Source organism: Pleurodeles waltl, chromosome 3_1, assembly GCF_031143425.1.
Source record: "Pleurodeles waltl isolate 20211129_DDA chromosome 3_1, aPleWal1.hap1.20221129, whole genome shotgun sequence".
NCBI lineage: Eukaryota > Metazoa > Chordata > Amphibia > Caudata > Salamandridae > Pleurodeles > Pleurodeles waltl.
Genome location: NC_090440.1, coordinates 348,101,590 through 348,117,277, shown reverse-complemented (window position 1 = coordinate 348,117,277; position 15,688 = coordinate 348,101,590). Strand labels below are relative to the sequence as shown.

The 15,688-nt window shown below is 42.0% G+C and overlaps 1 protein-coding gene across 3 annotated transcripts in view; it reads right to left on the bottom strand.

The window, feature by feature from the left end:
• SLC12A1 (solute carrier family 12 member 1) overlaps nt 1-15,688 on the bottom strand; it is a 372,378-nt gene that overhangs the window by 211,874 nt on the left and 144,816 nt on the right. For all 3 annotated transcript variants that reach the window (XM_069222497.1, XM_069222494.1, XM_069222496.1), the window contains exons 9-11: nt 10,726-10,853; nt 3,800-3,884; nt 2,243-2,400 (exon numbers count right to left, since the gene is read on the bottom strand). In XM_069222497.1, coding sequence (XP_069078598.1) covers nt 2,243-2,400; nt 3,800-3,884; nt 10,726-10,853 — 371 coding nt within the window. The remainder of the gene's footprint in view (nt 1-2,242; nt 2,401-3,799; nt 3,885-10,725; nt 10,854-15,688) is intronic.

The following is a 15,688-nucleotide window of genomic DNA, read 5'->3' as shown; positions in this document are numbered from 1 at the left end:
GCTCAAGGATGTCTGCGTTGAGGGGTTTGATTGTTTATGTATGGGAAGGGACACCTACCTGCACATCAGCAATCAGGTCAGGCATTTTGATCTTCCTATGTGTGCTGCAGAATGCAGCACGCGTAGCAAAAGCAAAAAATGAGGAGTAATAAAGGCATTCCTTCTCGTAGCTCCTTGCTAATGCCATCCCTGGGGTGGTGTTAGATTTTTCGAGCTGCCTCAGGTTTAAGAAAAACTTGTAAATCGGAGGCAGAATCAAAATGCAATGGGTGATGCTGTGGCACGCCCACAGCAACACCCATTGCACGTCCCTTCCAAGCAAAGGGCTGTGTGTGAAGGAGCTGTATTTACAAGGTGGCGTTAACCCACATAAAGTGACTTAACACCACCTTGTAAAAACAGCGCAGGTCATAGCGCCACTGGAGCGTCACTAAAAGTGCTGCTCCGGTGGCGCTAGGTGCTCTTAAATATACCCCTTACTTTCTTTCCCAATACCCTGCTGGGCCACTTTATGATGGTGCCAGTATAATCGGCCCTCCGCTGCCATGCTGTGAATTGAGGCTGGGGGCCAGGCATTGCTTTAGCCTTTGGGGCATTTTTACCTCGACCCCCTGCCTCGCATTGCCTGCCCTGCCAGAAGCAGTGTCAACCTCCACCAGACCATCACATTTAGGCCAAGGTGGGATGTGGGGAGGGTGGAAGTATGCAGGGGCCTCGCGGGGGCAGGTGATTTTGTGCGTTTGTGTCATTCTCACCTAAGCCCCTCTGGAGCAGCAGCAGTGTGATTTATTGACACCGTGCTTGCCAGGTCATTGCCCTGAGGCTATAGTGGGCCAGAGAGCGGGTGAGTGGCCATGCTAGGGGCCAGATGTTGTCACCTCAGCCCAAGTGTCTTATAGGCCTTGTTGGGGGAAGGAGAGGGTTGTATAAATTTGGATGTAGCACTATAGTCAGAGCTGCAGACGGAACTAGGTTCAAGTCCCAGCATCAACTCATTATACTGTGATTCTAGGCAAATCGCTTAATACCCATACCTAAAACAAAAATTAATTTGATCTTGTGTAATGTAACTAGTGCTCATGTACATTGCTCCAGTGCATTAGGATCGAGTTCACACTATTTAAAACTACAAAAACAAATAACAAAAAATAACCGGATTCCATTGGGACAAAGAAGATGGTGAGCCATGAAAGGGATGATCAGGGGACATGGGCCACTTTTTTGGGAGTGCCAAGTCCTAATTGTGAACCCATTCCGACTCTGATAATGTGTTGAGTGGGTCCCTGAGTCTACCATATCTCTCAGATATTCCATCTGCCGCTCAGGGTTTTGGGCCCCAGTGCCACTGTACCTGCTGCACCAGTAGTAGCTACAGCCCTGCCTGCGGACACCACTGCCTTTGTCCCGGTATCAAAAGCAAAAAGAACAGATGATGGGCGGAATGCTGAACAATGAAAACATTCACCCCCAGTCACAAAGATCTGGTTAAATCCATAATTCCTTTGCACACCATGCCACTGCACCACTGGATTCAAGCTAGCCTGAATGATGAAGGGTGATTCTTCAAAACCGGTCACAGGAAACTTGATTCCTGTCCAGGGAGGACCTGGCCTGGCAGTTCTGGCTGGACTGTTTCTATGGAGATGAGGGTCAAGACTGATTTTCATATGGCTGGGTCCAAACTGGAGTGGTGTGGTGGGCACAAAAATGATGGATTAAATCCAGATCTTTGTGACTGGCGGTGAATGTTTGCATTGTTCAACATTCTGTCCATCATGTGTTCTTTTTGCTTTTGTCCAAGTGTCAGCACACGGTACAGGGATACAGGTGGGATGATTTGAATGGGCTGGCCAGTAATCACGTTCCTGTCCAAGTGTGCATTGTTATTATGCTAGCAAATGCTGCATAAGGTGCTCTAACAGCTGTCATCCTGAGTTTCGTAGCCTGTGCAAGACTGACCGTCATTAACCATAGTGATAAAAGACACTAAGACAACGATGTGCCACTATTGAGCCACAGGTGGCTTCTAATGCATTTCCAGTGTGTTAAAGCTATGTGAAATCTATCCCAAATTTTATAGATAGTTCAAAAAAGGAGTATGTTAGAGGAAAAATAATATGCACAGATCAAAGGTTAAATATCTTGTAAAATGTCAAAACAGAAACTTGTTTTTTTCCTTTTTAAAATGGATATATAGATTTGTTTCAAGCAAAGCGGAGCCTCAGCAGTAAATGTTTCTCACCTGAAAATTATTCATGAGGCCATAGGCACATTTTTCTTCTCTGCAGCGGGAGAAATCGTAGCCTAAGTAGCAGGCGGCATCTGCAGTCCCATTGCAGCTCATGCCAGCTATGATGGTGTCGTTGACGTTCCCAGTGGCATCACGTACAACTGAAGCAGCTGAAAGAACAATAACATTCCCATATTACTGGTTTAGACAAAAGTGATCTATTTCCTTCAAATTCATTAAAAATTGCTTCTCTTACAATAGTAAAGTGCTTAAAATTACATGCTAATATATTTTACTTTGCTCTTAACTTTTTTTCATTTGTTGGTGGTAACTTCTGAAAATGCGCAATGCACAAGCGAAGACCTCCGAACTAGGGGCCAGATGTACAAAGCATTTTTTCAGTTACAAATAGTCCCATTCGCACAATTTGGGTTACGACCAGATAAACCATTTTTGAGATGTACAAAGCCCAAATTGTGATTTAATAACATGTTACCGAACCGCAATTTGGGTTTTGCGATTTAGTGTTTGGAAGGGTTGTGTAGAGGGCGTTCCTTCTTAATACCAAATCAGTATTGTATGTACAAATGTTTTGCAAACTAAATGCAGTTGCAAAACATTCACAGGGGAACCTTCCCTTTGAGAATGGTTGGGAAAATATTTTTTAAGTTTTAAGAGCATTTACTTTTCATTTTTATTTTAAGGAAAACTCGCTGCATTTTAAAAACAATGCTTTATTAAAAGCAATCACAGACATGGTGGTCTGCTGACCCAAGCAGGGCATCATCCCTCTGATTTTTTGCAATTTCCAATGAGTCGCATACTGAGACCTACCTCAATAATTTTCATGAGGTAGGTCTATTTGTGACCCACTAGGAATCGCAAAAAGTGTAAAACACACTTTAGTACATTAGTGTTTGCTATTATCAAATAGCGAACACAAAAATTCACTGTTTGGTAACTGCAAACACTAATGTTAGTACATCTGGCCCTTAGAACGTAAGAATGTTTAAATATGCTCGGTATGTTTAACATTGTTCCCATAGAAGATCTTTCAAATAGAAGATAATACCTATCTTTATCCCATTGGAAAAAATAATATGTAAGCAGGTAATACGACAATTGAACACCGAAATGCTTGGAAACACACATGGAATCCGGAAGAGAGTTCTCATTTTAGTGGTACGCTCAGAATTTCAGGAAGAGGTGTGTGTTATTTTCTTTGGGGTGTTTTGTTATGCGTGTGTGGTTATTAGAGGAAGGAATGAATGTGCTTGGCGTGAGTCGCCTTTGTACATGCTCACCAGCAATGAGCTGACTGGCTGCTGGTGCTTAGCAGTTGCAGGAAGGTCCTCATATTGATGTAAGCTTGTAAACCCAGTTACAGTGTGGTGTTTTATGCTGGTAATATTAAACAGTGTTATAACAGTTCTCTGCTTCTTAACAGGCATTATTGTCGAGATTAGAATAGCCTTCAAAGGGCATGTTTGGCCTATTGCCATTAAAGCAATGTAGCAAAGTTAACTATACATTTCAGAAGGCAAAATCTTAGTTATGTTGTGTTCTTACCTGCACAAATTGCAACTGCAATGTAGACTATTGTTGTAAACAGAATGGCCAACATTGTTCCTTTGGGTATAGCTCCTTGAGGATCCTTAAAGAAATAAAATAGTCTGTAAATTCATGTTGCCATGACAGAACTAACTCAGGAACTATGGCGAGGCTTTATAAAAATGTGCTGTGGAACAGCGACAACATTGTAACAATATTTATCCCTCTCTCTCTCTATTCCACTAATTTCTTTCTTACTTTTTCTCTCTTTTTCTTTCTCCTATTCTTTGTGTCTTCGTCCTTCTCACATTTTGTCTTTTTCTCCTCTCTTCCTCTCTAACACAGACACACTTACACTTCCTCACGCTGTAGCATTCACTCAATTTAATAATGCATTTTTCATATAACGCTTGGATTTACAAACGTTGTCAAGTCATTACCCTCATCATACTTTTGAAACTGTTCTATATAAGAGTTTGTGTGACTCCCTGGAAGGGGGTCACACTGACTAGTACCCTGCCATATTTTCTGGCAACTCTGGGTTACGATATATAGTATGTCCACCATCAAGCTTTGTTAGGTCAGTTACCACCCAGGAGAACATCCACACCAAATGTCATGAGTTTCACTCACTTGTTTTTCTTCTTTTCTACTCTGGCCTACTACCTCTTTAGACCACTCATAAACTCAGCTTCAGAGATCTAAGACCCAGTTCCAATTTAAATATTCTTAACTGGCATGCCTTATGGTCATTTTTCGAGTTTTGCAAAAACGTCATAGACCCACAGGTATTACAAATGTGTTATTTGTGAGTCTTTGAGCCTCTGATGATGTTGCAAGATAATGTACGTTTGTCCATAAATTTGATACAGTGTGTAATGTCAGACCTGCGCAAACACTAAAGTAGCCCCTTTGTTCATGCAATTGGGGTTATATAGTAAGTCATCAAATTAGAAATCCAATCCTCCTGTTTCTTCCAAATGAAGCATTTTTTAACCTCATACCCCATACTCGAATAGTATCTTTGTCATTTATGCTAATTATTTATCTAGCATGTCTTTATATCAGTTTTTAAAAAATAATTTTTGCTGATCTGTGCCTACTGATTATGTTAAAGGTCTTTTAAGATGGCAGAGTAAAATTCTGTTGGGCTCGCACCAGCTAATCAAATCATGCAACATCATAGCACCAACGGATGCTCACGATTGTCTTACACTTTTCAACCAGATTTGTTAGAAATTTATATTTTTTGCACAGAAACTAAAGACTAGAACTGCACCAAGCTTGTAAAAGGACACAGAAGACACTGACCTGTTTAGCAGGCGAAAATCTGTGCCATTCTCTTTAGCTATTTCTTCGCTGTGTGTGAGTAGAAAACAATAACATGAGGGTTTGATATGTGTGTCTATGTTTCGACCCCTTCTATAGCATTTGAACGTTGTAACCAATCTGCATGAAATCTTCAAAGAGTGATAACAGGTTTTGAGAAAGCTGGAACATATTGTTCTGTTCTATCAAACTTTATAAACGTTATTAGGAGAACAATATATAATGACTATGATTATCCATACTCTACTGTTAGTTTTAATGCTGTATGTAGCAAAGTATAGTGCAGGATGTTAATTGGCATCAAGTCATGCCGTGGGAGGGAGGGTCCACAACTAGCGTAAGAGCAGGTGCATTTATGATTCCAACATTTTACAAGCAAAAATTACAGAACTATACTAATTTAGCAGAAAGGGCCGGGTGGACTGATTTGAAATTCTTTAGTGCTTGTGTTAATCTGTCAAGTATTTATTTACAATGTAAGCACTTAAAACTTATCTGAGAGGAGCCAAAATTTGAAATTTTCCACTACAAGCATCAGATGCGGGATGGGCCACAAATTAGGTGGTGTTTTTGCACACCAATTGCGTTCAACCTGTCCTACATTTCCTAACGTGACTGATGTACTAATCAGGTGCATCACAAAATATGTATTTGGAGGAGATCACACAATGCCTCCTGCTTCATTATTATTAATGAAGCAAGAAGTTGTGTGACTCAGTGAGAGTGGCTGTGAATGCAGGGTCCATCCCTACATATGCATGTCAATATGTTTTTTGTAAAAACACCCTGTGTCCCTTAAAGAGAAAAGTGCTGCTTTAAGATTGAAGGCTTGCATCAAGGGAACATATTGAACAAATTGAGAGGAGCGTGCAGTAGATCACTGGCCATTATGGTTCAATACCCCCTGCTGAAAAAAACCTCTGCAGACCCGTCAGACCTCAAGAACTACAGATCCATCTTTCTGCTCCCCTGCCCACCCAAAGTCATTGAAAAAGACGTCAACGCCCAACTCACCAAATTCATTTAGACCAACCATATCTTGGACCCCTCCCAATATGGCTTCTGAAGCAATCACAGCACTGAGACTGCTCTCTTCACCACAACAGACAACATCCACAATCTCCTGGACTGAGGTGAACTACAGCCCTCTTCCTCCTGGACCTCTCAGCCACCTTTCACACCGTCTCCCACCAGACCTTCTGTACAAAACTCCACAACGCTGGCATCCGCAGCAAAGCCCTGGAACGGATCCTCTCCTTCCTCACTGACCCAGAGAGTCAGGCTCCCACCGTTCACATCTGAACCTACAAAGATCAGCTGTAGCATCCCCCAAGGCTCATCCTTGAGCCCCACCCTCTTCAATATCTACATGGTCCCGCTAGCAAGCATCATCAGAAACCACGGACTCAACATCATCTCCCACTCTGACAACACTCAGCTGATCCTCCCCCTCACCGATTAACCTACTGTCATGCAACAAGATGAAGGCAGTCGCAGCCTGGATGAAAGACAGCTGCCTCAAGTTTAACTCTGACAATGAGAAGTCCTCATCCTCGGTACCACCCCCCTGCCTGGAATAACTCCTTGCGGCCCACAGCACTCATGTGGCGCCCCACACCAACTGACCATGCACGCAACCTCTGCATCATCCTCAAATCCTCGCTGTCTATAAATGACCAAGTCAACGCTGTCTTGTCCTCCTACTTCCACATGCTCTGCCTTCTCCGAAACATCTTCAAGTGGCTCCCCTTTGAATCCAGAAGAACAATCACCTAGGTGCTCAGCAGCAATAACTGGACTATGGCAACACACTCAAGCAGGCACCTCCCATAAGCTCCAAGGAAAGTTGCAAAGAATCCAGAACAACACTGCTAGACTCATCCTGGATATCCATCGCCACATCTCCGGACACCTAAGAGACCTCCGCTGGCTCCTGATCAACGAGAGAATCACCTTCGAGCTCCTCATGCATGCCTACAAGGCCCTCCACAACATCAGACCTGCATATCTCAACCTCCACCTTGCCTTCTACACGCCAACCAAGCAACTCCATTCCACTCACCTGGCCCTGGCCACCATCCCACGGATCCGCAAGACCACAGCTGGAGGAAAATCCTTCTCCTACCACACTGTTAAGACCTGGAACTCTCTTCCTCTTCATCTCAGGCAATCTTCCTCTGCCTCAATTCAGGAAGGACCTCAAGACCGGACTCTTCAAGTGACCGGTCATCAAGCAATTCAAATGAGCGCATACCTCCCCTCTTCCCCTACCACCCCTAGCGCCTTGGGACCAGAACAGGTGATTAGCTGTGCTCCAGAAAAAAACATTGATTCATTGATTGATTGAATAATCCCAGTTTCTATTTCATGGCTCTGAAAAGTCTGCACATTTATCAAGTCAGGAATTAACTGCTGTGTGCCACTTCCTCCTTCTATTATAAACCTACCTTAGAAGCCTCTTACAAATACAAATATGGTTGTGCATTTGTGTCAGTTCAAATGCAGACAGAAATGCACATACATGTGTCAGGCAGTATTCTATAGTCCCTTCTTTTTATGCCATCAAAATGAACGTACACTTCCTCATCTTTATTTAATCCTTGTGGATGCCGGTTGCATATCCAGTATGTAGTATAATTCTAGTCTCCTGTCTAGCTTTTTCTCTACATACACTCCTATTGACTCCGTCTATAGCACAGCATAGGTCTCAAATCGTATTATTTTAAGATGTTCAAATATACATTTGTTTAAAATAGGTATTATGCTTGCATCCTACATTCTGTTGCAAGGACACTAATACATACATCATTTTACCACTACTGGAAGTTAGTTATTGCTTTATCTTTTCTCATATTCTATTGTAGTTAATACATTTTTACATGCCTTGCATATTTGGCTTTGCTAAAAGCCTGTCTTATTCCCTTGTGTCTGCAATCCACATTGTTTTTTTGGTAAGTGGCTGCATACCAACATTTTCTTCAATGAAATGGACATTTTATAGGTACATTTTTGTTTGCTTCTAATCATGTATAATCATTTCCTTTACACCATTAAATGTTATACAGACACACCAGTATTTCTGGATTATGTTTTTTATTCTTTTGGCCCCAAAACTATAATCCAAAATTAATCTGTTTGGTTTTTTGTTTGTACAGATTTCATTTTTGGTTGTGTCTATCTCCTTTCTTCTTTGTGGTTCTTTGAATTACTTGTGTGGTGTAACCTCACCCTTTAAATATTCCTTCTATGTTTTTGTCTTCCCATTCACGTAACTGTTTGTATACTCAATTTTTTAGGTGTGGTCACATCATCCCCACATGGCTTCATTTAGAAGAAGAGGGTTTACAAATCTGCCAAGGTAGATCAAGATGACAGCAGCAATAAGGAGTACTCTTCCTTCAATAAGGTAATTTGCAGTTCTCAATAAAAATTGGTGATTCAAGAACAACACAACACTATTAGCCTATCAGGTTAAAATTAATTCTTTGTTTAGGCTACACAGAATTTGGCAGAAGTAGTCTGAGGTTGGCAAATATTATTTATGGACTGTTTTGTGCAAGTTGACCAAATCTAGCCAAAGATACGAGCAAACCCCCAAAATATGGGCACCAAACAACTTATCCATAATTGCAAAGGAATTGTACAGTTGCAAATTTTCATCAACACATAATACTTGTGAAGAAATCTGTTAATAGTTAATTTATGACCACTTGGATACTTGTTATCAGTCAGTGTTATTGCAGCCTTTTTAAAATTAATATTATGTCTGTAAAAAACATCTAGGATCGGAAGATTTTTTCTGCATGTAATACCTTTAGTGATAATGACATCGTTGGGAGAACTGCATAAGGTGTAACCAGTGATTTTACTGATTACGTCATTTGATGTCATTTGTGATGTCTTGTGTAATATCTTGTGCAAGTGCTTTAACATTTCAGTGGGGAATGTATGGTTGCTTAGCTCCCCATAAGTGGCATATTTCAGAGGTTTTTAGATGCTGAGTGATATATTCCCTTACAACTCAAAATGTAGTTAATAGACATCATTTAAGGTTTGGCAAAGGAGAAGATCTGGCATAAACTAGTGAAACCCTGCCCCAAAGGGAACCACAGCTGTCCCACCTCACCTACTGCTGAGTTTTCACCGGCATAGTCTTGGCCAGCTCTGTTAAAGGAAACTCCTTGATAGCTACCTTTCTACCACTGGCCCGGTACCTTCAGTTTACATATTTTCTGGTCTATGTTTACCATATGGTCACAGGCAGCAAAAGAAGAAAAATGTCCTTAACACTCATGGAGAACACTCCCTGTATGTCATCTTTATTTCTTAAAATCTAATCCAAGCCAGCTGCTATGTTTTCTGAACGTGCTTCCACCAAGCCAGCAGGACTGCTGGCAAGCATGATCTGCCCACCCACCAGGGAACCCTCAATTTGTTGGATAGGTAGCTACCTGGCTGTCTGAGGCAGAACTTTCATGATCCAGGAAGTTTGGATGAGCACCTGCCAAAATGCAAATTCAGCCTGTAATATCTGTATCTATACCCAATTCAGAAAGCAATTTATGCTAGAAAATCAGACCTATGAGCATAAATAGGCAGATTTTAAGATCAACTGGAAAGAGTTAGCAAAAAGTGATCTTGCAGTCAGAAATGCTTTTACTTATATATAATGTTATGTGGAAGCAAATCCCATACCAAGACCAGGGGGTAGGTGTTTCATAATGTGTTTAGCCTTATAAGGGTATTCACAAACTCCTCCACAACTTCTTCTCACTCAGAAAATGGTCAGTGATGTTCATGTGTAATTTGCAGGAGAAAACTAATTTCCTTAGTGAGAAAAGAAATAGAGCGTCCCAAACTTTGTGGGATATTAAGGAATGGTTCTCACCATGGGAGAAAATATGTTCCTTTGGGGAAATAGAAGTTTTAAAAAAAGGTGCTGCTTTTCCTAATGCACAGATTTGCAGTGCATATAAATCTTCTTTGTCGAAATGCCTAGGCCTTTTACAAAACCTTTCCATTGCTGGATCTGGAAAAAAGCCAATGGTGCCGGTTTTAGGTGTAACCTGCGAAAATGTGGGAATCCCAAAACAGGAGTAAAGCTACACTCTTGCAACAGCAACACTCTCTGGGTGTAACGTTTTGTGAACCGAACCCTAGATTTTTGGTTAGCATCTCTCCAAATGTTTTGGCACGAAAGGAATTTCGGGGATTTGCTTTTAATTAGCAGTATGTCTGCATCCAAAGTGGACTTTGATATTGCTGAAGCTAGTATGTTTGATCATTCCTTGATGACACTTGATGGGTATTGATCACCTGATCTGTGAAATGGGTTGCAGTGGAAGGTTTGTTTTATCCTACTTGTTGCTTTGTTCAAAATGGTTTGTTATGGATTTAGTAAAGTTGGTCATTTGGTTTTGTATATGTATTTGTAAGGGGTAATTATTCCCTAATGGCCCTACTATGCAAATCCGAAGTATGTTGTAATAAAACAAGGCTTGTGAAGCTAATACCTAAACATTTGTATTAGGATATGATAGGATGTTAAGTAGTCATCGTTTCAATAAAAATACAATGTTATATTCTAGTAATATTAAAGTAAATAGACTACATACCATCAAGTCTCCTGAGATGTTGGCGCCCGCAAGAATACCTGTGGCAGCGGGGAAGAAAATGGCAAACACAGAAAAAAAACCTTCTCCATCACTGAATTCTGGTCCAAAATTCTCTGCAAATATTGAAGCTGTGAGTAAAACAGAGCATGTTAACACTGGCTGCTGGTTTGATCCCTGATTGATATATTCCTATTTAAAACATGACTTATTAGTGGTCGCCTATAATTGTCAGCTTTGTTTTAGGGCGCATACTTATAAAACATGATTTCAAGAATTAGGACTTTATTGAGAGACAGCTAGAAAAGGGATATCAGATTAAAAAATGTAGGGTGTCTCGTCTGTCATACTCTTGGTTATCCTACTCTCTACATAGGTCAGGGGAATGTAGTTTGGTAATGGAGAGCCTTCTTTTCTGACCACCGAAGAGGAAATTGCCAGAGGTGCCAAATCTATCAAGGGATCCCTCGTGTCCCATTTCCCTTGGTGTCTTCTCATTCCAAGACTAACCACCATGTAAACACCTATGACTTAAATAACTCTAGAAGTGCCCCCTTACTCGACAAGCAAGCAGACCTGCCATCACAGTTTCCCTGCTTCCTCTGAAGCAGCTCACATTATAGATGTAGAAGCCACTTCATGTGACCTGTGTCCATGCAAAGGACAAACATCTTTGACACTGGCCTGGCAAACTTTAAATGAGAGGCTAAGTATTTTCAAATTGGATAAGTGTGTTTCTTTTGTCTAGGGTTGTCCTCTTGAATTCAGGCCAAACCTGCAAAAGGTTCTTGGTAGGCTGTGTTCGCATAAAAAGGCTTTTCAGATATGAATACATAATATAAGGGCAGGTATCCCATCACACCTGTTCCAGCAAACCTTCAATCAGACTGTTATTGTTATGTTAAGTGATGTTTTACAACTTTGCCTCCTTTTTTATACAGCCAGCATAAGTCGAGATCCCATACATTACAATTTGATGTGCGTTTTGTGCACTATTTAGAATGAATAATATGAGAGTGCTTTGAAAGAGTAAGGTGTATAAATGCAGTCATATATTCATTCAGTGTCTTTCATTTAATGTAGTAAGCGCATAGGTAAATGACATATAAACAAACGTTTGCAAAGATAATAGGTCTGTCTTTGCCTGTTTTGTAAGTTGTTTGTAGAATTTTATTAATGGGGAGCTCCCGGGCCCTCACCAACATAAAAAAAGCTTTGGCAGAGAAGAAGAGGGTGGTGGTGGGTGATGTTGTACCTTTGTACCACACTATGGCTGCCTAAACCTCCAGATATATTGTGACAATTAAAGCATCTCTAAAATATCGTTACACCTGAGCTAATAATGGTAAAGCTACACTTACGTTGACAATATTTAGTTGTCAATGTTATAGTTATAATATATCATCAGTTCAATATTTCATTTGCATTACCCATCACCAGGCAGACAGAGGCATAGAATGGGCGAGCATTCAGGTTCGCTAGCAACTGCAGCTGAGCACAAACAAGATACAGAGCAATAATGGCTTGCGGTGTTAAAGGGGGCGGATTGTGGCTGCGTGCGCAGTGATGGTCAGGAGGGGTTTGGGGAGAAAATCTTAATTAAAAACGTTTTTTTTTTTTTTTAACTTACCTGAAAACTGTGTGCACCACACAGCGTCCCGCTCCTCTGCTAGCTGCAGGCAGGCACAGGTTCCCAAGCCTGTCCTGTCATCAATCCTGATGCTGCTCAAAGCAGCTGAGGCAGACTGGGAGCATGTGCAAGCCGAACACACATGCGCTCTGAAGGAGAGTGCTCAGCACTCTCCCTCACACTCGTCATCCCCGTGGCCCAGCCCCTTTATTATTGTTTCCTTATGAAGGTTTTGCAGCTGTCGCTGCTGGCGGGGGGTGGGGTGACGCTCCCCTGCCCTCATGGAGGAGCCGCCCCTGATACAGAGTTCAGAATGGTGTTACTACTGAGAGCACAGGCATGCTGCTGAGAAAATAGTGCACCCCGACCTGTGCAGAACCTTACATAACTCTACCAATGAAAGCCCAGATGCAGTGTTTAGACTGTCATCGAGCTAGCTTTATTCACTCAGGACAGGTACAGTGTGGGCAGCTGTCCTACAAACTATCCTCACAGAATAGTTGGTTCCACACATGCTTCATTCACTTAGAATGTATACAAAGCAGACAACAGAAGTGAATGTTTCTCCAAGATAAATAATGGAAACCACTGACTTGCAGGTTACAACATACATTATGCATTAACCTTAAGAGGTATCTCCACCTGTACAACAAAACTAATTGACTTCAGCAAACACTTCTTCAGCCCATACACCCCCGGAGAGACTTTACAACATATACAGGAGCCAGCCTTTGAATCATGGAAAATATGTGTGTTATTTAGCCTTAGAGCTAACCTTGGCTCATCCTATTTCTGCTCTATCATTTGTGTTTAAGACATGATGAGAGTTGAGGGGACAGTTAGCACGTGGTGTGAAGTGGCCTGGTCTGTATGCAACACATAATCTTGTAAGAAGATTCATTATTTGAAATGGTATAATAACATCTTCTTATGAGAAGTGATTGCAGGCCAGATGGGAAGGAGAGAAGAATTAAACAAGAGCAGAGAACAAGCAAAATAATGAGAACGGAATAGAAAAAGGAAATGAGGCATAGGAGAGTGCACAAACATACAGGAGAAGAAAGGTGTGAGAAATTGGGATGTTGATTGAGAGGGGCTGAACCCTTCTCAAGCAACAGCCATGATCCTCATCATGGTGAACAACAAAAGTCACTAAATGAATCTGTGCTTAACCCTCTGGTAGCTTGGCACAAAAGCAGCCAGGCTTAACTTAGAGGCAATGTGTAAAGTGTTTATGCAGCACACAAACATTAATAAAGTGAAAATACAATGCAAGAACAATTCCACACCAATTAAAAAAAATAGAGTGAAATTGAGTAAAATATTTAACACCATCAGAACAACATAAAAACAAATCATTTGAACCAGAGAGTTGCAATTTCAAAATTTTGGGGTAAGCATAGCACCCAAAAGCACAAAGTGGCACTCATAGTTATATAGCCATGCGAGTGGGTGAAAGTCACAGGTTCAGGATGACTGCGCTGAAGTGCGGGACGGATACAGGTACCTGGTTAGTCCCACTGAAAGAGTTATCTTCTCAAAGTCCAGCATTAAAGCATGGAGGGTTCAGTTCATGGTGGAGGTGGGCATTAAACATGTTAATAATAATCAATATGAGTAAACATTGCATTGTGTGCATTACTGAAATATACATTACATTAAAACATTGGTGATGTCTGGAGAAAGATGATAGATATGTTTTTTATATATTGATAGGGTCACCCCTCGATAAAGCCAACAGACTCACTTTTTATAATTTGTTTTTGTGACTCTTTGACAAAATCATTAAGTCTTCCTCAGTACAGCTAGGACCTGTGACATCAACTGTACGTTGTGCATGCCCAAAGGCAATGCGTGGGGTAGGGTTGGCTGCTCCCAGGCCAAGGCTGGCGGCCTACTCCATGCTGCACATAGCCATGTGCAGCAGGTGGTTGGCTGGCCTTGGAGAGTGGCCAACCCATTGCCATGCAGGTCCAAAGGCTGAAAGATGTATGGTAATAAAATATCCCTTTACATTAAAAAAACACTAAGAAAACAAAGGTTAAAGTAGCATTATAGTTAGGTGAAATTTTCAGTGACAATGTAACATTTTAAACAAAAATTCATCAGTAACTAAAACTTGCGCAATTGCTATACACAGCTAATTTTACGCTAACCTTTGTTTCTTTCAGTGAAATAGATATATGTGTGCGTGTACTTGTAGTAAGTGAATTTTAAGTGAGTGGATTATTGGTTATGGGGTTGTGGATATGTTCCATGTGTGAGGATAGATTATGCATGTGTGTGATCACTGAATCTGCTTATTTATGCATGTAAACACATTTAAATGTGTAAAATATATTGGAGTGCTGTATTTGTTTTGAGATCGCTTTGAATCCACGATTGATTATGTACTTCAGTCAGTCTGGTGTTTGTATGTGGTATGCGTGTGATGTAGATATGTGTGAATACTTAGGGGGTCATTCCGCCGCGAATGACGGAAGCACCGCCAACAGGCTGGCGGTGCTTCCCTGCCCATTCTGACCGTGGCGGTAAAGCCGCGGTCAAAAAACCGGGTCCAGCGGTTTCCCGCCGGATTTCCCCCGGCTGGGCGAATCCGCCATGGCGGCGCTGGGATTCTGACCCCCTTACTGCCAGCCTGTTTCTGGCGGTTGTCACCGCCAGGAAGAGGCTGGCGGTAACGGGTGTCTAGGGGCCCCCTAACAGGGCCCCAGCATGCTTTTCACTGTCTGCCTAGCAGACAGTGAAAAGCGCGACGGGTGCAACTGCACCCGTCGCACGCCTGCAACACCGCCGGCTCCATTCGGATCCGGCTTCAGTGTTGCAGGCCTCCTTCCCGCTGGGCCGGCGGGTGCTACCTTGGGAAGTGCCCGCTGGCCCAGCGGGAAGGTCAGAATGCCGGCAGCGGTCTTTTGACCGCGGAGCGGCCAAATGGCGGTGACCGCCGCCCGCCGGGGTCAGAATGACCCCCTTAGTTTGTAGGCTAGTGTGTTGCAGAGTTATTGTGCTCTGGCAGAGTGAGGGATCAATTCAACAGAATGTGGGATGCAAGGAAGATGAGTGTGTTTGGGTGTTGGTGGGAAGAGCGTACATGGATATGGTAGTGTTGGAGTACATGAGAAGAGTGATGTATTGTTAGTTTAGTTGGAAGCAGGTGGTTTTAGAATATATGTGACTGGATTAGAGTTTGTGCTTGTGTTTGCATTAAGCATATAAACTGGGAGCCCATGCCTGAGCAGAATGTGAGCAAGTGAGTGGACAGCATATCGGAGTGTGTTTATATTTGTGTAGCATATACTGCAGGCCTGACAGTAGCTGGTCTTAGTGTAGCAATCA